Below are 22,381 nucleotides of genomic sequence, written 5' to 3'. Positions count from 1 at the left end.
TCAGAGGACTGCCCTGCAACCAAGGACCAAGAAACGCCCGTGAACAGCAGCTCTGTTCAACCATCTGCAACTTTCTTGCAACAAAGAAACAACTTCAAGGACTTCACGTTTCCCGCAGGAAGCGTGAGACTTTCTACTCTGCACCCGATGCCCCCCGGCTCGACCTGCATAAAACCAACACTTCAGGGAGGACTTCCCGGCGACTGCGAGCCTGTGAATATCCAGAAACGACCCCCCTGAGCCCCCACAGCGACGCCTGCAGAGGAAATCTAGAGGCTCCCCCTGACCGTGACTGCCTGTAACAAGGGACCCGATGCCTGGAACCAACACTGCACCCGCAGCCCCCAGGACCGGAAGGAACCGAACTCCAGTGCCGGAGCAACCCCCAGGCGAACCTCTGCCTAGCCCAGGTGGTGGCTACCCCGAGGAGCCCTCCCCCGTGCCTGCCTGCACCGTTGAAGAGACCCCCGGGTCGCCCCAGTGCTTTCAATACAAAACCCGACGCCTGTTTGCACTCTGCACCCGGCCGCCCCTGTGCAGCTGAGGGTTTACTTTCTGTGCCTGCTTGTGTCCCCCCCGGTGCCCTACAAAACCCCCCTGGTCTGCCCTCCGAGGACGCGGGTACTTACCTGCTGGCAGACTGGAACCGGGGCACCCCTGTTCTCCATTGAAACCTATGTGTTTTGGGCACCTCTTTGACCTCTGCACCTGACCGGCCCTGAGCTGCTGGTGTGGTAACTTTGGGGTTGCCTTGAACCCCCAACGCTGGGCTACCTTGGACCCAACTTTGAACCCTGTAAGTGTTTTACTTACCTGTGAACTTAACATTTACTTACCTCCCCCAGGAACTGTTGATTTTTGCAGTGTCCACTTTTAAAATAGCTTATTGCCATTTTTGTCAAAACTGTACATGCTATTGTGATTATTCACAGTTCCTCGAATACCAGAGTGAAATACCTTTTATTTGAAGTATTACTTGTAAATCTTGAACCTGTGGTTCTTAAAATAAACTAAGAAAATATATTTTTCTATATAAAAAACTATTGGCCTGGAGTAAGTCTTTGAGTGTGTGTTCCTCATTTATTGCCTGTGTGTGTACAACAAATGATTAACACTACCCTCTGATAAGCCTACTGCTCGACCACACTACCACAAAATAGAGATTTAGAATTATCTCTTTTTGCCACTATCTTACCTCTGAGGGGAACCATTGGACTCTGTGCACACTATTTCTTACTTTGAAATAGTAGATACAGAGCCAACTTCCTACAAAATTGCATGATAAACTTGCTCAGGTCAGTACAAGAATTTTTAAATGGTGACGCCTCGCCATTTACCGCCCTCAGTAGTGCAGCCGTAATCCATGTTTGTAGCAGCAATCTGGCACCCCCTTGTTTGTGGCATTCTAGGCAGCTGTCTAAAAATGACTTATGGTAGCACCTGCCCTGAGATCAATTTGAATAGGCTTGTATTAAAATATATCATCAAATCTACGTTTTTAAGCACGTTCTCAGGTAGCATTTCTGAGAAAAATATACATTTTACCACACCCTATGCTGATGAAAGACAGGGCGTCAGACTGCATTTAGCTATGGTACTTTTACTGCAATCCAATAAACAGGCATTCCTCTCTGGGACGATCATGTTGACTTGTGCTATTATTTCAAAAGCATGTCTGTGCCAAATGGATCAGATGTCAAGCCTTCTTTTTCTGCAGGAGTTGTGCAATGTGGAGGAGCCCTGTGAAGAATTCACCTCAAGACACAGCTTGGAGTGGAAGTTCTTATTTTTGGATCACAGGTAAGCGGCTGGGTGAATGTATTCCTTGAGGGCTGATTATAAGACTCCTATGAGATGAGAAGAAACAAAATGGAGGTTGACTACTCTGATTATTGTCACTAAATGTTGTATGCCTTGTAATGATATATAGAAGCTATAAGAGATCTACCTATCTCTATTTAGGTGGGACCCATTTTTCTCACAGGTGAGCATCTCCACTTAAAAACACCTTAATCTGCCCATCAGTAGATTCTTGACCAGCATCCAAAATGACATTATTTCTTGCAAGAATTAAACAATCAAATTTTCTCACCGCCAGCTTACATCTGTATCACGTCTCAGACACTGGCGTTTGTACTTCTAGCTTTGATGCTGTATGCAAGGCAGTAAAATACACAACCAGACATATGTCCACTATACATCCCAGTGTGTGGTAGAAGCCATGTGCATAAGTTGACAATGCCATGAGTCTCAGGTCTCTTGGCACTTAGACCCATATTACAAGTAACCTGTAAATTCTGATGGTCCATTAACAGGAGATGCTGGCCCATCGAAATAATACATTTTTGTTTTACACATTTTGGCTGATTAAGTCTCTAGGAAAAATATGTGGAAAATTACATGGAAACACATACTCTTTCTATTATCCCCCAAAACATATAATTTCCATTATGTTCCCAAAAGAGAATTAAAAGGAGCCTGGAAAATTGATGGATTTAAGTGGATACTCTTAATGAGGATTGCCATAATAAATAATAATAATAGGGCATCCGATCCTGCCACGCAAATCAAAACAAACTCCGCCATCCATTTGAGTCCTCATTTGTGAATCGGTTACACAAGTTCTAAAATGTAACATCAATCAGGCAACAGTGATTGTCAGAAAAGAAGAAACACCACAAGACCCGCACAAATATAGACCACCTGCCTACAATTAGGCAAAATTATTAAGTTCCCAAAACATGATGACCACAGTCCCTATGGCCCTTATTTCATCCCCAGGGCCTATCCAGGTTGGAAGGAAGTCCTGGTATCATATCTAAGTTGGGAGCCTTTACTTCATTTCTATTACTCAAAGTGCTATTTTGATCATAATGGTCCACATAATGGTCCACACTCACATATGATAACAGCCATTATTCCTCCTTGTTATGTTCACCAGTCACCAAGCTTGACCATCTGGCACTCATACTGGAAAGCAAAATAAACATGTGAGATGCACACGCCAAAGTAGGAATATGCTGTGGAGACAGAAATGTAGATTTCAAACTATTCATAGATCGATAAATAAATAGGTAGATAGATGTTACAGAGTGGTAGTCTCCACTGTGTGGTTATAGTTAAGTTAGAGTTTCCATGAGAAAGGAATGTTTAATTTTAAATTTTGCTAATAACTTTGGTGCTATGTGATTAATCAGAAACAAAAGTAAAAAAAAAAAGAAATCATGCACCTTGATCCATCATGGAAAGTTTTGCCGTGATTCGTCAAGTGGGGGCCAATAAAAAAGAAACTGGGAGGTCCAAAAAATGCAATTTCGCAAGTTCATTCCTATAGGGAACTTTTGCTCTCCGAAACAGAAGAAGCATGTGAATGTAATCAAACCAAATTTGGTAACAAGTTAAAAATGTAGTCAGAAAGCAGTATTTTTGTGATTTGGTGTAAATCTGTTAAGTTGTTTTCGAGAAATTAGTGTTTAAAGAGTGGATGAGCTGGGCATAAAGGAATTAACTCTGAGAAAAAAATGAGCGATCCACTATTCTGCAACTCACACATTCAAATATACTTATTTATTTGCATTCCCATGGGACTGTGCTCTGCTAAATGAGTATGTATCATATAAATGCCTATCAGAATGTAACATAACACAATCTCCTTTTGCATTGGAAGTCACAGATGAAAGCCTGACAACTTTTATCGATTCTCTTGGCAGGATAGAGCACTAGGTAGTGATTAACACAATATTTCCATGTGTGGCGCTTAGCAGGGCAAAACCGATAATGTTTTTTGTTAGTTGTTGAAGGATGATGGTCAGTATGTCCTTAGTAACTCTACTTACTCTACCAATGGACACTCAGGGCCATTTTTATACTTTTTTAGCGCTGCGTTTGCGCCGCTTTTTGGTGCAAAAACGGCGCAAACTTCCTAAATACAATTGTATTTTGCAAGTTTGCGCCGCTTTTGCGTCAAAAAATTATGCAAATGCGGCGTTAAAAAAGTATAAATATGGGCCTCAGTGTCATAGGATATATGCGATTCCACTATATATATTTTGTGTATCGCTATGAATTTGCCACAAAATCCATCTTCTCCTGCATAATTTGAAGATAAGGTGTGTTTCTTGATCAAACAAAACAAACTTTATTAACAGAAAAGGCTGCTGGACGATTCAGATTTCACTATTCACAAAAATACATGTTTACTCCACAGTCACTGTTCCCAAAGCAGCACTTCTTTTACGAGGACATCAAGGGCCATATTTTTAGCGCCACATTTGCGCTGTTTTTTAGAAGCTGGGTTACATTATTACATTTAATAATGCTAATTTGGGTTAGGAAACAGCTATAAACATGATTCAATGACTCTTCGTAATAATTATTCAAAATCCAATGTAATGGTAAAATCAGATTTTTCGTAGCCATTAAGGAAAAGTTTATTTTTAAAGTTCTATGATTAGCCTCTGTAAGGCCATTTGCATGAGCTCCACCTGTCACGTGGTAGCTGAATAACCCCCTTTAGGTGTGACAACTGCTCCCAGTGCATCACAAAGCCTTTGGTGTTGGGAGGTGTTATTCTTCTCTTGAAAGGATTGCTGACAAACTTGATGAACTTCAAATAGGCGTGGTCAATATTAGCTGACACCTGGGCAGGCCCTTCCTTTGTTCCACGTAAAGCAGGCACCAATCCCAGTGGGAGAGGAGCTGCCCTAGAACTGATTTAAAGTGATCACAGAGGATGGGTTGTTTATTTCCTTGGCCACACCTCTGGGGTACGCACACAGGCTAAAAAAGGTTTCTGATATCATGATTTTAGATACAGAGGTGTACTGTAGGATTGTTTTCAGTAGAGCTTACAGGAAATGCTACAAAGGTGTGTAGGGCTACCCATTGTAGCCTTTACCACATTGGTTAGGGAGGAGCATTACCGTGGCCCACAGGCTGGTGCCAACAATGAATGTGGCACTGACAAGACCCTCCTCAGGACAGTACTGGACATGTGAAAGATCAGAAGACCTCTAAGACCTGTGAAGAGCCCTAAAGGACTGGACCTGCTCTCCCTCTTGTGCCCAGGCCAAAGAAGTAGATTCCAAGGGTCATAAGGCTGACCTCTGTTTAAGCTGCAGATACACAATAAGCTGCAGGTGGCCCTTTCTGCAGCCACCCAGATCCATCTGGGCCTGACCATGACTCTGCTGGTTACTTCTACTGGAGTGAGCTTTCAACCCCAAGTGCAGTTCCCAAGGTCCTGGGCCTCCTGGCCGTGTCAAAGTGTACTCCCTCTTGCATTCTGAGAAACCTGGGACTTAGAAACCTTTTGACTCTAAAGACCTCCAAAGGATCTGGACAAGCCTGTCAAACCAGTTCAACGAAGGTGCTGAGCCGGATATTCAGGTTTCCTCCACTCTGAGCTTTTCTGCAACAGCAAGCCTGATTCATTAGGATTTTGCAGAGAACTTATCCATCCTCATGTGGCCCTGATCAGCTACAGCCTGAAGCCTTGCCCCACTGAAACAATCCAAGCTACAAACAAGTGACTAAGTCTGAAATGTAGAAATATTAACTGGCCTGCGAGGGGCCTTCCCTGGGCGTGGAACTGGAATTTCTCATGCTCAGCCTTTCCCACCAAAAGTCAGCTGCTTCACCTAGCATTGTCCAACAGCAATCAAGCCCTGTGGACCCCTTCTCAGCCACAGCCTGATACCTTATCCAATTGAGGATTTTTTAACTTATATTTCAAATGCTAAGCCCAAAGGTGAAACTTCTGACTGGGTTGAACCTGATTTCTGTAGCTGACCCGCCCTCCAACCCATTTGGCCTCAAATTGCACCTAGGTCCCAGTCTACCGTGACCAGCTGACCGCAGTTGGCTCTTAACACTTTTTGGAGCTATGTTGAACCCTATATACTTTAATTATTCATGTCTCAGGTACTGGATTTTTGTGGTTTTGATGTCATTTTATTTATTAAAATGTACTAGATCTATACTTCTCTAAATTGTTTTGGGATTTTTCTTGTATTGTGCTTGACTTTATTATTATTTTGATACTGCATCAATACTTCACCCCTAGCTACTGGGGGGTTGAGTGCAAGTTAATTTAATTACTTCAGTAATCTTCCCTGACAATGATTCTAGCTATTTCTTGAGGTGAATCATCACCTCCCTTAACCCAATATTTTCAGTTACTTACAGTGGTCATGGGAAGGTAAAACTAAAAAATGTGGTTAGGAGAAAATCATCGGCATGTCAGGGCCATTCTTCTTAAAGGGAAAAAAATGCAGAGCAGACAAAAAAATGATGGTGCCCAGCTCTCTGTTCATATTTGCTGAAAGTGCATCCCCTACACCAGCAGCCACAGTGTCAGCAAATAGATCCCTGCTACGCAGACCAGAATCTATCAATACATCAGGTGACACCTTCACCACTGAGGCAAAGGCTTCCCTTGAATTGGCATTTGGTGGCCTACCTATCACAGTGTAAATAAACCTGTTTGCCTTTCCACCGTGAATTATTAATATCTGCAAATGGAAGATACTCAATCAAGCCACATTTATAATGTTTTGTTTTGAAACATACTCACCTACAAATATTAGGTTGAGCTAACTACCTTTGACCATTAATATCCATATTTCATATTATGCATTGACTAAGTAGAAGTACTTTGCCTTATGCATTGTCCTGACTGTCAAATCTAGGATAGAGAAAAGAAATGGCTGAGACAGAAGAAGGACATGGATGGCAAATATAACATTTAACATTCACCTTGCCAGCAACAATTTACTTGTCAAATTGGACATTTTGTTTTATGTGATGGTATATGCTGTGTTGCAAGATGTTGGCAGTGTTGGGTATGGTGTATGAAGTAGATGGTGTAGTGGAAGTAAAATGGATCAGTGATGTTGTTTTGTAGGTGATGCTACAGGGTGTTGGTGGTGTAGTGTGAAGAAGATAGCCGCACACATCCTGGTGGTGGCCTCCATGCACACTTGAACTTATTTGGCCTCCAGTGTCTGCCCAGAGCCAGGGAAGAGGAGAAGGACCAAGGCACACAGACGTCTGCCAGGAGACAGGCCTATTGGTGGCAGATACCACCTAGAGCCTCAATCCATAGTGGCTGTCCATCACTATCCACTTAGGATTTGGGGGGCATAGCAGGAGAGAGGGGATAGCTCCCCCTATTTGCTTTGAGGTGGCTGCAGGGGCCACGGACGGCTGAGCGGATCTCCCCTTGAGCTAGACTCCAGTTTCTAGTGACCTCCCTTGTGGAAAACCTGTACCCAGTCGAGATGGTGAAGGAGAAAGCTGTTCCAGGCCAGGAGAGTATTGACTAATTCACAAGACAGACATCCCAGACGGAACTCATGGGGAGGGAATGTGGGGTGTGTCACCACTGTCCGCAAAAGGAGGACTCAGTATTGCCTGCTACTATAATATAAGCCATTAAGGACTCAGACAAAGACCTAAATGAAAAGATCAGAGAGGTAGGGGGTGGACCTATCTCTCCTGTGCCAAGGCCTACATATCCTGGTTGATTGCACCATGGAGACAAAGAGGTGAATCTCTTCCCTTGAGGATGTGGTGGGCACCACAAGCAAGGAGGTCAAGCAGATGAGAGACTTGCTAGAAATCCTGGAACACCACATGGAAGACGCAGAGGGCAAGTCATGCAGAAACACCCTATGGCTGGTTGGCCTGCCAAGGGCCACGGAAGGCCAACGCCTAGAGAAATTCCTCACAGAATGGTTTAGAACCTGATAGCAAATGGTGAGATATCCTCCTGCTTCATTCTAGAAAGAGCACACATTGTTTTGGACCCGGGACCTCCACCTGGGGCTCTTCTAGAACGATAATCAAGGTGTTGTACATTGTGGACAGGGACTCTATCTTACAGCAGGCACGTCAACAGTCGGGCTTCTGTTGCTACAACTTCAGGGTTATGCTCTTCCTCGATTGCACAGCTAAAATTTCCCTCCCCTGTAAATCCTTCATGGAAGTGAAGAGGAAACTTAGGGCTATGGACATTCAATAGATGTTGCTGTATCCTGCAGACTTTGAGAGCCCAGAGGAGGCCTGGGAGGCAGAGAGGAAACAATTCCCCAAACCTTTGATAGAGCTGATGACATCTCAAGATGCTGAAGAGTGTCAACCATCTAGCTCCAGGCAGATCATAAACTAGCAAAAACGCAAGAGACAGAGAGGATGACATCCTCTATTGCTACGGGAGGATAGATGTGGGGAGCTCAGATGACCATCAGGGAGGAGACTCTACTATGGGCTGATGTAATGTAACTTTGGGTCATGTAGAAGGGGGCTTGACTCCTGTCCTCTTTTTCCGGCTAGTACTGCTGCAAGTACTGCAAGAGACAAGGAGGAGGACCAGCAACAGCAAGAAGGATGACTAACAGTACTCAGACTGAATAATCTGAACCACATGAAATGGCCTCGGGAAAGGCTTAGGCCAAAGAGGAGGGGACAGCTCTTAACTACAATTTCTAAGTGAGAAGATAACTGAGCCACCACCTACTTCAGAATATTATGATGCCAGGATCAGCATCTACACAGGAACTGATATGAACTATTAATCACTGCAATAAGGGACTAGCCTAATGCCATACTTACCCACAAAGCTGAAAAGATGATGCTTTATCTTAAAAAAATATCAATTGAGACACGTTATGGAGAGAACCTATGTATGAGGGGTCTTCTACTCTAACAGAATTTTGGACCGCAACAGAGATAAACTTGACAGACTTTAACAAATTGTGTACCTTCCTGTACACATCAGAATCTCCCACAGAGACTGTGCAAAATACCTACATGTTGACGGTGCCGAAGAACTTGAGATCCCTATCACGATACCAGAATCCAAAACAAACATAAAGGTCCTGAAAACAGGGGATGCCCCAGTCTCCACTAGGTTCATCAAAGGATTATAAAAAACATTTTCTGGGTTACTATCTGGCAAACTCTTGGATCACTTTAATTTCTTTGCAGAATGCAAAATGGTTACACCATCCGTAACGGAGCTCCTTTCTCCCTTATTCCCAAACCTAGTTAGGATCCTAGAGTGTGACAAAGCTTATAGCCTTGATCAACATTGACACAAAACTATTCACTAAAATCCAAGCCAACCGACAAGAGTCTTACCTTCTCATACCCCCAAGAACAATCAGGATTCATTAAATGCTGCAGAATTCACAACAATCTTAGACATTTCGGGGGTGATTCTGACCGCGGCGGATGGCGGTCGCCGCCCGCCAAGCGGTTCCCGCCGAAAGACCGCTCCGCGGTCAAAAGACCGCGGCGGTCATTCTGGCTTTCCCACTGGGCTGGCGGGCGACCGCCGAAAGTCCGCCCGCCAGCCCAGCGGGAAACACCCTTCCCACGAGGAAGCCGGCTCAGAATGGAGCCGGCGGAGTGGGAAGGTGCGACGGGTGCAGTTGCACCCGTCGCAAATTTCAGTGTCTGCAAAGCAGACACTGAAATTCTTTGTGGGGCCCTCTTACAGGGGCCCCTGCAGTGCCCATGCCATTGGCATGGGCACTGCAGGGGCCCCCAGGGGCCCCACAACACCCCATACCGCCATCCTGTTCCTGGCGGGTGAACCGCCAGGAACAGGATGGCGGTATGGGCTGTCAGAATCCCCATGGCGGCGCAGCAAGCTGCGCCGCCATGGCGGATTCCCATGGGCAGCGGAAAGTCGGCGGTACACCGCCGGCTTTCCGCTTCTGGCCGCGGCTGTACCGCCGCGGTCAGAATGCCCGGCGGAGCACCGCCAGCCTGTTGGCGGTGCTACCGCCGACCTCCGCCATGGCGGTAATTACCGCCAGGGCCAGAATGACACCCTTCATCCACTTAATTTAGAAAATTAGCAGAAAAGCAGTACCTTGGAATTCCGATGACATTGGATGGAGCAAAAAGCCTTTGACAGTGTTTATTGTCTGTAAGGTGCTTTGGGAGTTGGGGGGGGGTGTTACTGGGGCCCATATTCCTTTTTTTATAGTCCTCAAAAGCCTATTTGATTATCTAAATTCTTGGGAGTTAATATTACCCCAAGAGTACTGACCTTTGTATTGGGAATATTTCCTGTTTACTCTCAGATATTCGCAGTGAACTTAGGTGAGGGTCCCAGCTCCTCCTTTCGAGAATAGGCAGGATTATTTTGGTTAAAACAAGCATATTACTCAAAGTCCTCTGTGTTTCAAGCCATCTCCATTCTACTAAAAGAAGAATTGATGGCCTAAAGAAAATAATACTTAAATTCATATGAGGAAATAGTGAACTTCAGGTAGGCCACAATATCCTGCAGAGACCAACTGACAAAGGATTCTTCAGACTCTCAGGCTCCCTCCTATATTACAAAGCATACAACCCGAGCACTCACACGCAATCATGCCGGCGCCCCGGCTCTGCTGGGGCGACCGCATTGACGGCGACCATATTGAGGCTAGAAACGCACCAAAAAGGCCCGCGGCGGTGATTCATTGCACATAATCTCTAATTACCGCTCTAATAGGGCGCACCTGGAACATCTAGCAGCCTTAAAAAGACCGTTTTCCTTCAGTCACTTGTCGCAAGCGGTCCAAGGAGAGGACGGTATAGGCGCACGGCGAGCGCCCCCTTTGATGTAGTGAGTGACTGAATGGATCACAGGCAGCACAGATAAGCCTTCTCTTCTTCCTTTCCCCCCCCCCCTCTTCCTTCCATTAATTTTAATTTTACTTTCTATCTGTTTTTCGACTACTAATTGTAGCCATCCCTTGTTACTACTTTATTTAGTATGCAGTATCTTTTTATTTAGCAATGACAGTGGGTTCCTAGTGGGAACCACTCCGCTAGTCTTGTTCTCCCCTGTATTTATACTGGTTACACCTGTTCCCTTCCCTTCCTCACTTTGTCTTTGTGTCCATCTCTTTCTGTGTCTCCCCTTAGTGTTTGACTATAAGGGGACACTCCCCCTCCTGGATACCAGAGGCTAGCAGCCTCTATGAAAGGGTAAGAGTTGTAATTCCCTGCAGTGGTAGGACTGTCCACTTGTATAGATAGATGTACCCACTTGGTCACTATACGCATGAATATTGCCTATTATGAACATATGTGTTATGTGCATGAATGCATCCCCTTGACACGTGTGTAGTTGGTTGGTTTTTGCAGTGTCATGTGCCACTATTGTTCTAATTGTTTGTTTATCCCCCATAGGCCGCCTCAAGGTAATTCCTTGGGTAAGGTAGACCTTTTACTTCACACTCTTTGACCCTCACATAGAGTAAATTTCCTCCAACGTGAGACGTAGGGATCCTAGGCCCTGACGAATGCCCCGAGACCTTCATTGGCTCACTTCTGAGGGCAGAAACATGTTGGCTATTAGTTAGGTGACCCTGTGAGTCCTTATCCTCACAGAGGTGTCCCAACCCCTGTTTTAACTACACCAGTCAGACACCACCATTAAATTTGTCACTCCTCACAGGTGTCTGCTTAGGTGTTTTTAATTTTTTCACTAGATTAGCTGGATCCCGATCTTTCCAGAAACAAGTTTATTTACGCACTCCCTCCTGTTCCTTTAACAGTGAGGTTGAGTCCGCCCAGGTGGCACTGTCCTACCTGGGTGGGTCTAGGTGGTCAAATGATGAAGCATGACACTATATAGTGTGTGAGACCACCTAGTCCGTAAAAGGAACTCCCCCCGGTGTCTCTCCCAGCGCATGCACTTTGCAGTTACTTACTAACATTTCACTGACATTACCCTTCCAAATAGGAATACATATAACCCAGGGCTACGCTGGTACCCACGACGCCCTCATTAGAGAACCCGTACTTTCTTGTGTATTTTGAGTTATAGGGAGCTAAGTACGGTGTGTTCCTCCATATTTGTCCCTCCTTCTCCCTCCTCCTCTCTCCATGTGTAATGACTTTCTGAACTATGAACAGACTGTAGTCTCATGTGGACAGGTTATTAATGGGTAGCTCTCGGTGGGACCTGGATTGGTAAACTTAAACAGGATAAACCTTTAAATGCCTACTTGAAATTGCCAAGGAACACCAACCTCATGATCTGGCAAAGTACCTGCAGAGGCCAAAAAGGGTCCCCTCATACCACTTTCAATACTAACTATCTTTCACTCTGTCTATGACCCCACGTCCCATTGACTGTTAAAGACATGGGGCCTGCACCATGATTTCAAAACCTTTTAAGAGGGGCAATATTGATCCCTTTGTGAGGTGTAAGCATATCTTCAGCTTAGAGGAGACCAAGAGTTAACACTATGCCTAAATTAGACACTGGGTGATGCACCTGGTAATGAAAACAGGAGTGATGAGGGAACTTATCCCATTACAAAATGTCAATACTTTTGTCCGTGGGCTAAAGAGGCACAGACTCAAGCATTTGTCAAATCCTGATAGAAGCTTTCCAGTCGCAAAGACGGGCATATATGGAGAGATGGGGGTGGAGAGGGCAAACCTCTTGTAGACATACCAGATAGACCATGGGAATTGCTTTGGCATGATATTAAAAATGCTCCACTACAAAGTCATGATGGGTGACAGATGGTGTAAGTCATGTTGTATGGTGTGGGTGGTAACGCATGTAATGAAAGGAGTAGGTGGTGATGTAGTTTGTAGTTGGTGATGCAAGGTGTACATTGTGGTATAGTGTATAGAATTTATAATAGGACATGGGTGTAGGTATGGGTGTAAGATGTATGTAGCAATGTAAGCTGTAGGTGAAGCAGTCTTCATGTTGTCATGTAGGGTGGAGTGGTGACCACTCACACTTATTGTGTATGGGATTGTAGGTACATGTATAGGATGTAGGTGGTGGTGTAGAATGGAACTGGTTATTTCCCTTGCACCACTGAAACCTGGAAGCTGTTTTATAGCCTTGTTTTTTTCACTGCTACCTTATCCTTGCCCCACCTTAGGTGTTTCAAAGCAGATTGGTTGCTACTAAACTTTAGGTCCTGCCCCTAATACATCTCCCTGTTATGCTGCATGCTCCTCTATCCTCCATGAACAGTTCACCTCAGTCGACTGCAAGTCTATTTCAGGCTTGTATGCAAGCCTTTCTCCTGCACGACATTGGCCAATGTCATGGGCCGCTTCAAAGTTCTCACAGAAAAGATCTGAGTGCCAAGCTTTTAACAATATGTATAGCACAGCTAGATAACAAACAGCAACTGAAGCTCTCTTTGCTGTAGAAATGATGAAGTAATCTGTAACTTCGAGTCCCCTGTTCAATTCCATTAGTACCTGCAATAGTTTGCCTCCAGTATAATATGCTTAAAATAAAGGAATATAAATTATAAGTGGTAAGGGTATATCAGGTAAAATAATCTACTGGAAAATATTTTACAAGAACAATATTCAATGCAATGGAACCGCCCACTTGTTCATAAAATTGATGTATACAAGTGTTAAACATAGAATCCAGACAGGTAGCAAAACTAGAGCTGCTGAAAAGAATAGGGCTAGCTTTGCAGGTGATGAGAAACCAAGCTATGTGGGCAGCTTAGCTTTTCAGAAAATATTGTCTGACCGATGTTGTCTTTTCAAGTTTAGGGACATGCAAGGTGAGGATGCTAGCAAATATAAAATATTGCAGGTTCAGTTAAAATGTGAAAATGAATTGATGCTGTGGTGCAAATCTTACCTTTTATATATATAAATTTGCCCTAGGGAAATATATGTGTTTAGAATAGCTGTAAAGCAGCACTTATTTTATAAGTCTTTTTTCAATGTAAAGAAACATATTATTACAATTCCTAGCTATAATGTCACTTTAAACCTTTTTTTTTAGTTAATTTCTATATTTTTCTTCACATAAACTAAGATGTTCATCAGCATACATGGCTTGAGCCTGGGAACTGGGCCTGGACTGTAGAACTGCCCCCCCACCGCAGTCCCCCAAACTCCATGCTTCTGCACATGGCTAGCTATGTTATATAACAATATAAAAGTTGTAATTTTAAGTAAGGCAGACCTACTGACTTTGTCAAAGCCTGAAAGTACCAAACTAATAGTTGCAGAGCCTATTGGCTTTATCAAAGGACCAGTACATCAACACATATAAAGCTACATTTTTTGCTTTGTCAAAAAGTCATCAATACCCTTAATCAAATGTATATTACATAAATTCACACCTTGCAATGATTAATAATAGTGACTGTGATAATATTTCATTTTTCAGGCCACAAGTTGAAGCCACAGACACAACTACAAAAAGTCCCTGCACTCTAGCTAAAGAGTATGAGCTCCAGCTTGAAGTGATTTAACAAATATGGTAAGCTCTCCTGAGTTCATAGATTCATTGATCCAGGAGACTTAGGGCCTGATTCTAACTTTGGAGGACGGTGTTAAACCGTCCCAAAAGTGGCGGATATACCACCTACCGTATTACGAGTCCATTATATCCTATGGAACTCGTAATACGGTAGGTGGTATATCCGCCACTTTTGGGACGGTTTAACACCGTCCTCCAAAGTTAGAATCAGGCCCTTAGTGGCATATTTACAAGCCCCTAGCACAACTTTTTTTGACACTCTGGTGGCGCTGTGCACTGCGCCGTATTTACAAGGTGGAGTTAAGCTACTTTTTGTGGCTTAATGCCACCTTGTAAATACGGCCCCTTCACACGCAGCACACATCGAAAGAGCAAATTGCCACTGAAGATTTTTTTTTTGCAAGAAGGAGTCCCCTCCTGCACAACAACAATCTCTTCCGCAGGCAGCCATCCTTGCACCATGGCGCAAGGGTGGCTGCATTGGTGCTAGGCAACTAAATTAGAGCAGGGAGAAACACAGGAATGCACTGTCTTTTTGTAAATATGGAGCATCCCTGCGTTTCAGAACTGGTGCTGCCAATTTTCGCACAGCTCTGTGCTAGTTCTTTGTAAATATGCCCCTTACTGTTTTGCTTTTTATTGTTGAGGGGACTGCTGCACCCCATGTAGCCCCACAACATTAACAATTTCAATGGTGCCCCTGCCCCTTCTCAGGGCACCATAAGCAAGAAAATATATAATATGGCAGAGCAGTGGAGGCACACACACAATTTTTTAGTGTTGGGGGCCGCTGGCGCAGCTCCAAGGCCCCCACGGCTCCTGACTGCTTCTCAGCCAGTACCCATAGTGGGTGCTGGAAGGAGCCAGCAATTTCTTGTTAAATGGGTGCCCAGGTGCCAACGAGGGCACCCACAACACTGTTTTAGTTGGAGGCTGTGGGGGAGCCGCCAGGGCACCTCGCGGCCCCTACTAGCTCTCCTGACTAGAACAAGCCACTTACATTAATACAGTGTGTTCCTCATTGGGGGCAAAGGGTGAGCCCCAAGGCTCCTGTGGCCCCCAGCAAGCTCCCTTGTCAGCACCGTACTGTGTTCTGGTAAAAGGCAGCTCCATAACTTTGCTCCCACCGATGAGGGAAAAGCTTTTTTCTGTGCTCCCACCCGAGCAGGAGCAAAGTTGTATTCCTTGTGGGCAGGGAATTAATTTCTAGGTGGAGTGCCACAGTCTGCATTATATAAATGCCAGTCCTGGGTGATGTAGTCCCTGAGGCCTCGCAATGGCTTGGGGAGGGTGGCACCACACCCACTCACCAAAAAAATTACAACCCACCACTCCAGGCCCTGGCCCTTCTTGGGTGGTTTATAAAAAGAAAATAAAAGGCGTGTTATATTCGTAAATCTGCTGAGCAGGTTATTTAAAAATGACATTTTAAATGGTCTCTCTGGGTTTCACATATTTTGTTGCTGGTAAAATGTTGCCATCTTTTCCATTGTTTACACACTAGACATAGGAATGGGCTTGAGGACATGGACTTGAAACAGAACTCTCATACAGAATCAAACGCCTTTAGGTGAGCAAATGGAAGGCAACAGGGTCATGTTGCCGAGTGGATTTGCAGCAGAGGTTGTTGTACAAGAGACATTTATGTTGCCAGCATATTTTTTTCCAGAAATCTAACGTACACAATCCTGAGAGTATTAGAAGAATTAAATTTAAAAAGCTGTATAAAGAGGGTCACAGCCTCCTGCTTGTCACTTCTCTTACAATTTTTGAGAGGCTGAAGTAGCTATGTGTTAGCTGTCCCTAGTGCAGCAGTATTGAAGAATCACTAGTCACAGTTAATAAAATACCACAGGTGAGTTCTGATGTTCAAAAATTTGTCGGTTTAATGCTTTGGTTTATGTGAAATACAAACCCAATTTATAGAGTATGTTACGGGACACCTTCACTGGTAAAGAATGTTTAACTCTGAGGAACATTAAAAACGTACAATCAACGTTTACCTTGAGTAAGATTGATTTTCATGTAAATGGTTTTTTTTTTGTATGTCCTAAATATTTCATTACATCAATAACATTAAAAAGGACACAAAACAAACAAAATACAATTCTCATAAGTTAGCTCAACAAAATGAATACCAACAATATACCTAGTTGAAATGCATATAAACAAAACAATAGAATAGTAATTGTTTTTAAAGATAAGTAATAAGCAGTGATTGATAGCAGCAAAGATCATGTACCATTTCCAAGTGAAAAATATCTAATAATACACAATAAAATGAATTTGAATTAAATATGAACTTTAGATTTACACACAATGCATTTATTTAATATAGACTGTGACGCTAGCTACAAGAGCAAGCATTTATTTATGGGTTGCCTTCTACCATCCACAGAGAAATTGAGAACTTCATGGGCAATTGGTAATTGTACCACTTCTATTATTCTAATATTTCCACCGGTAATTCCATATTTTTCCCCAGTGTTTTACATAGAGATGCCAGTTGTGCCCCTGCGGATTTCATAATTCCAATAAGGTTAGTAAGTGTCCCAGTGGAATTAGGAGGCCACTCTTAATGAAGGTCTTACTCTGTATCAGCATGAACCACAGCCACTTCAGTAAGGGTGCACTCTTATCACCAGGGTGCAGTATTCTGATATCCTTTAGCGGTTGAGAGACTGGCTTTGTTTAGCTGTTGCCAGCATTTATTCATTTAGTTATAGTGTACTTATAAAGGCATGTGATCACCCAAGAAGTGGTGTCCTGGTTCTGAAACAAAAACTAACCACTTAAAGGAAAAAAACATGGTTTTATTTTGCTACAAAATCTTGCATTGTTGACTGAAGAGAGTAGGGGAGTAGGGAAGTATAATTCTTGTTTAATTACAGAATATGATGATAAAGCATTCTATATAGTTCTCATGTGTTGTCCTTACATAGATTATAGATAATCCAGGAGTAGCAATTATAGGGCAATAGAAGGATTTCGTTTTTTTCTATTACTTTAACTCACATCATGTTTCTTGTCAGAAACCTTTGCACTTGCTTAGATTGTTTTATGCTGCTCTATAGTTTGCTTTATTATCGCATGCTTCTTTGTGTTCTTCACAGCGTGCTGAAATATGTCCTTTAAATCAAGACTTCTCTTGAGAAAGAACTTTGTGTATAAAGGATTATTTTTCATTGCTTTTGTTATGGAGCACTCCTAACCCTTGTTTTCAAAGGTGTTATTACCTAATAGTTCATACCTAGCTTTACATGAATCTCTAGACTTTTTTAATGATGATATATGTCTTGATTTTATCATAAATGCCACTATGTGTAGTTATTTTTCTGCTGACCATCCGAATCAGGTTGTATTCAGAATAATTAGGGCCATTATTGGAATGAAATGTTAAAAGCAGCCAGCCAACCATATTTCTAACAGCACAACCCATAAAATATTTTTCAGGACGCAGCCGAATTAAAAAACTATGACTAAGAGAGGGGATGATGATTACGGGGTTAGACCTGCTAGGGTACTTCAGCATGGGGCAACTGTTGGAAATCGGGTTATTGGTTAAGGGAGGGGTGAAACCTTACTCAAGCAGGAATCACAATCTCTCTCATGGTGAAAAACTAGCAAACCCCAAATTAATCTGTGCCTAACACTCTGGTAGCTTGGCAAAAAGCAGTCACACTTAACTTAGAGACAATGTGTAAAGTATTTATGCAGCACTTCAAACAGTAATAAAGTGAGAACACAACACCAATTTAGAAAAGTAGAGTAACATTTGCTAAATTATTTGAGGGCAAAACAGCAAAATTCCAATCAGTACAACCAGAGATATGCAATTTTAAAGTGTAAGTGAAAATAGTGCCTAGAAGCACCAAGTGCTAGCTGTGGTTATCTGGTCACACTGGACCGGGACAAAGTCACAAGTTCAGGCTGAATGCGATGGAGCATGGCACAGAAACACAGATCTAGTTAGAACCGCTGAACAAGAGCACCTTATATCCTGTTTGTGAGATCCTGCATTGAAGATTTTGCGCAGAAGAAGCGATGCAAGGTCCTGGTGTGGAGATGTGTAATGCCAGGCGGTGCTGGGAAGCTGTGAGGCTGCGAAGTGAGGTCCTGGGTTGTTGTTGAGGAAGCTGTTGATGAGGGGCTTCCATTGCAAAGTCCTTTATCGAAGATGTATTGCACTCTGACTGATTCCAAAGAAACTGGGTGGCTTGCGATGGAGAATCCTGTGTCATTGTCAAGAATGCGTTGACGCAGGGCTTGAAATGTGGAGGCTTGCAACGAGGACTATGCAGTAGTGGGTCCAATGAGGCTTTGAGCTACAATGCAAAGTCCTGCATTGGAGATGCATTGCACAGAGGTTTCGATATGGTGCTTGGCAAGCTGGGTTGGCAGACCATCTTAAGGCCCATTTCTGAGGGTCCAGGACTGCAGAGGCACCACTTGGAAGGGTGGGGCTCACAGCAGACAGAGTTCAGGTATTTGGTTCAAGGTGGTTGAAGCCTTCTGTCCCTGAGACTCTCGTCAGGAGGCCAGCCAACTAGCATTTGGAGTCACTCTGGTGATCCTGAGTTCAATATGCAGGTCCAGTCCTTCACTCAGGCAGCAGGGTAACAGAGTGGCAGTACTCCTGGAAGAGCAGGACAGCAGTCCTTCTGAGACTTCCACAGGTCCAGAGGTATACTGAAAAGTTGGGCCTGAGGGTCAAATATTTATACCTAATACCCATTTTGAAATTGGTGAAGGTTCTAGAGGTTTCAACCCCATAGGTGTTAGGAAATTCCTGCCTCCCTGCCGTGGCCCCAGATTGCCTGGGGTCACAAGAGACTAGTGTCAAACCCTTTGGGAAGGTGCTCAGGCATAGCCTTTGTGATGTGCAAGTGTTGTAGGTGACAGCTCCTTCCCTTCATTAAGTCAGAGATGGATCAGCCTGCCAACAAGCTTGGGACTTTTATCTTACTGTATGGGAACAATACACAAAGTCCAACTGCTGGTTACCCCTAGTCATGTGACCCAGGAATCAGGAAGCAGGCACCAAATGTTTGCGGCAAGAAAACACCTACTTTCTAAAAGTGCCATTTTCAGAATTGTGAATTCCAAATCTGACTTGGGGGTCATGGCTAGGTGCCAATGGAGTGAGACGTGAGACGCGGCACTCCCAACCAAACTCAGCCATGTGGGCTAATCCTGCCCAATCTTGCCTAATTTGAACTCCCAAATACATTGTTGTGATGCCTGCTGAGCCCCTGAGCTCTGAAACTAATTTTTAAGCCTAGATAGGCCCCAGGCTGCTGCAAAGCACCGTGAGGCCACTTGCCAAGATGATGGCATACGAGAAAGCATAGTGTCACTTTTATATTGAGCAAGGGCTCGGACTGCCCTGAGTCAGAGAAACAGGTGATCTTGAGTCAGAGCCCACTCTGTGGTTCAGGCGATACGAGACCAACTTGTCCCAGCTGGGCTGCAGGAATAGGGGGTGATCAAAGCCACCTGGGCCCGTGGGGCCTAACACATGCAGATATGAGCAGGAAGCAGCATGCTGGCAGATGGCAACCGGACCACTGAGCACAGACCACTCACTGGTGAAATAGTGAGCTGGCTGGACTGCACAGCATTGCCGGGCATAGTGGCCATAGTAGGGGAAGCGCGCTTTGGGATAAAATCAACAGACGTGGCGGCCCATACAAGTTCACTTGCACCTCTGAGCGATTACTCAATCTCAGATGAGGGAGCGGAGATCACTTCCAGGAGGGTCCTGGTACTAATACGGGCCTCTGACAGAGCAGCAAGCCTGGCTGGGGGAGGCACAGAGTTACCCAGCATTACACAGATGGGAACAGGATCACCACCCTAGTGCAAACACAAATAAAGTTCTGGGCTTCGAAGTGCACAACAGCGTCCCAGCGGAGACTCCCACACACCCTGAAAATTGGCTGAACTGTTTCTCTATTTAATAAATTAGGGGCATGTGAGGCTGTGTTGGGACTGTGCGTGAGGAGTGCAGTTCACTGGGCGCACAAGGAAAGTGTGACACACCAGCACACATGTGCAAGATGGGGTCCAGAGAATGTGATGGTGCAAAGGGCCCCTGCTGCTGAACAATACAGTAAGTGAGTATTATGACCTGGTTGCACCGTGTCAGCTGAAGGGAAATCAATGTCTCTGTGCTAAATCGTTGGGAGGGGCCCTAGAAATATGAGTGCAAATTGATACTAGGAAATTCACTGGAGTGCATCAGCCCCCTTCCTCTTTCTACCATCTAGCCCTGTGCAGTGAATACACTATGGAACTGGCACTCATCTGAGTAACAATTTGAGGTGAGTAGTAATAGAACCTGGCTCTTACAGCTACCCCTGAGCCCTCCTGAGATGCTGTGTTGGCCTGGTTTGGCATTGGGCACTTACCTCCTTGCGTTAGGTGCCCCCCCCGGTGGCCTCCAGTCCTCCCCAGTCTGTGCATGAAGACTTGGAACATTCCTTGCTTCCTCTGCTCCTCCCACGGGATACCTGATGCCACAGAATTGGAGATGTGGGGTGCTGCCCTTGACTCACGCCCTACCTAAAGCTACAAAGCTGTATTGTGTCATCCCTCGGTGGCAAAGAAGTCGACCCTTGGTGTGAATCCTATGCCCTTCCCTACCGTGCATCTGCATTGTTGCACCACAATGGGTAACTACTCCCAAAAAAAGGAGGCACAGGACAGTTGTCCCAAGACCCAAATCCTACTAAAATGGTAGAAGGGGCTTCAGATGCAGGTCCTCCACCGCAGGGACATCATGGTGCGATCTTGGGCACTATACTGCAGGCTATCTGCCTCGTGAGAGGCACTTGAACTTAAAATAGATACCATGGTGACAGACATAGGATTGTAAAGAGATGGCCACCGAGAGAGTCACCACTACAGAGCAAACCATGGACGATATCACCCTCTCTATTGGCGACCATGAATGAGCAGATGTCGACAATGGATAGCAAATTAAAGACGTTAGAAATCCGAGAAGAGGATGCTGAAAACAGGGCTCAAAGAAATAATCTTTGGATTATTGAACTGCCAGAACTCATTGAGGACCCAGGGGGCCAATATGACCAATTTCTTAGAGTAATAGCTCCACAACGAAGTAGCTCCCCATTCTACACACTCAAACATGTGCACTGTGTGCCAGCAAGGCCTCCATTACTGGGAGTGGACCCTAGACCAGTGGTGGCTAAATTGTTACACTTCAATGATCAAGATCAGCCTCAGAGGGACCATAATGGTGGAGAATCACAGAGCAGGGTTTAATTTGTGCGTGTTGTTTCCTGTGCTGAGCACCAGCACTTATTTTTGAGGGCTGGGCTTATTCTTCTGCCTCAAGCATTTACTGCGATGAAAAGACACATATGGGAAAAACGGAGGAAGGGAAATATGAAAAAGCGTCACACAGGGAGAAAGTAGAAAGCTGCAAGAGTGAGCTGAAAGGGCTGGGAGTGGCTTTAAATGTATTGAAGAGGCCTGAGATGGCTTCAGGATTACACTGCCTCAGTATTCCATGTTCCCATATTTAATTGCAGCAGCTGCATGTTTAAGAGGAGGGCTTTGGGCACCAGCACGTTTTTATTTACAAATTAAGCACTGCACCAGGGTAGTCCAAAAACAAAGGGCCTTGTTTATAAAAGCTAAAAAACGACTCAGAAAGCTTTGGATAGCAAACGCTATGCTGTTCCCTGCCAGGCTCCGAGTAGCTCATAAGGAGGAAGTATACTTTTTGACTTTGTCTCCCCTCTTGTGGGATTGGATTGAGAATCTCCCTTCTGACAAGAAGACAACTTGACTGCATATCCCCTGAGGAAGACCTAAGACCCCAAAGAAATGGGGAAAAACTGGCTTTAGTGCAGTCCTCTCTTGCTCCCTAGCACTACAGGAATTTCAGAGAGCAGTGGAAGTAGTGGTGGCTATCAATGGAGCGGGATGTGGTCCTCCTTCAGTTCTGGGAGATGATGAAATAAGGGACACTGACACTGACCATGTTTCAGTCTCCACTCTTAACTCTGAAGACTCTCTTCCACTGGTTACACCCAGCACCTTTGACTAAATAATCTAGTTGGCAAGGTGGCTTGGTAATGT

General features: G+C 44.4%; 1 protein-coding gene across 1 annotated transcript in view; it reads left to right on the top strand.

The window, feature by feature from the left end:
• The window catches only part of PASD1 (PAS domain containing repressor 1), a 267,352-nt gene that overhangs the window by 120,273 nt on the left and 124,698 nt on the right, over positions 1-22,381 (top strand). The window contains exon 9 of the mRNA XM_069205967.1: positions 1,718-1,800. Coding sequence (XP_069062068.1) covers positions 1,718-1,800 — 83 coding nt within the window. The remainder of the gene's footprint in view (positions 1-1,717; positions 1,801-22,381) is intronic.

Source organism: Pleurodeles waltl, chromosome 2_1, assembly GCF_031143425.1.
Source record: "Pleurodeles waltl isolate 20211129_DDA chromosome 2_1, aPleWal1.hap1.20221129, whole genome shotgun sequence".
Lineage (NCBI taxonomy): Eukaryota > Metazoa > Chordata > Amphibia > Caudata > Salamandridae > Pleurodeles > Pleurodeles waltl.
The sequence above is the reverse complement of the archived record's forward strand: the minus strand, read 5'-3'. Positions and strand labels throughout refer to the sequence as shown.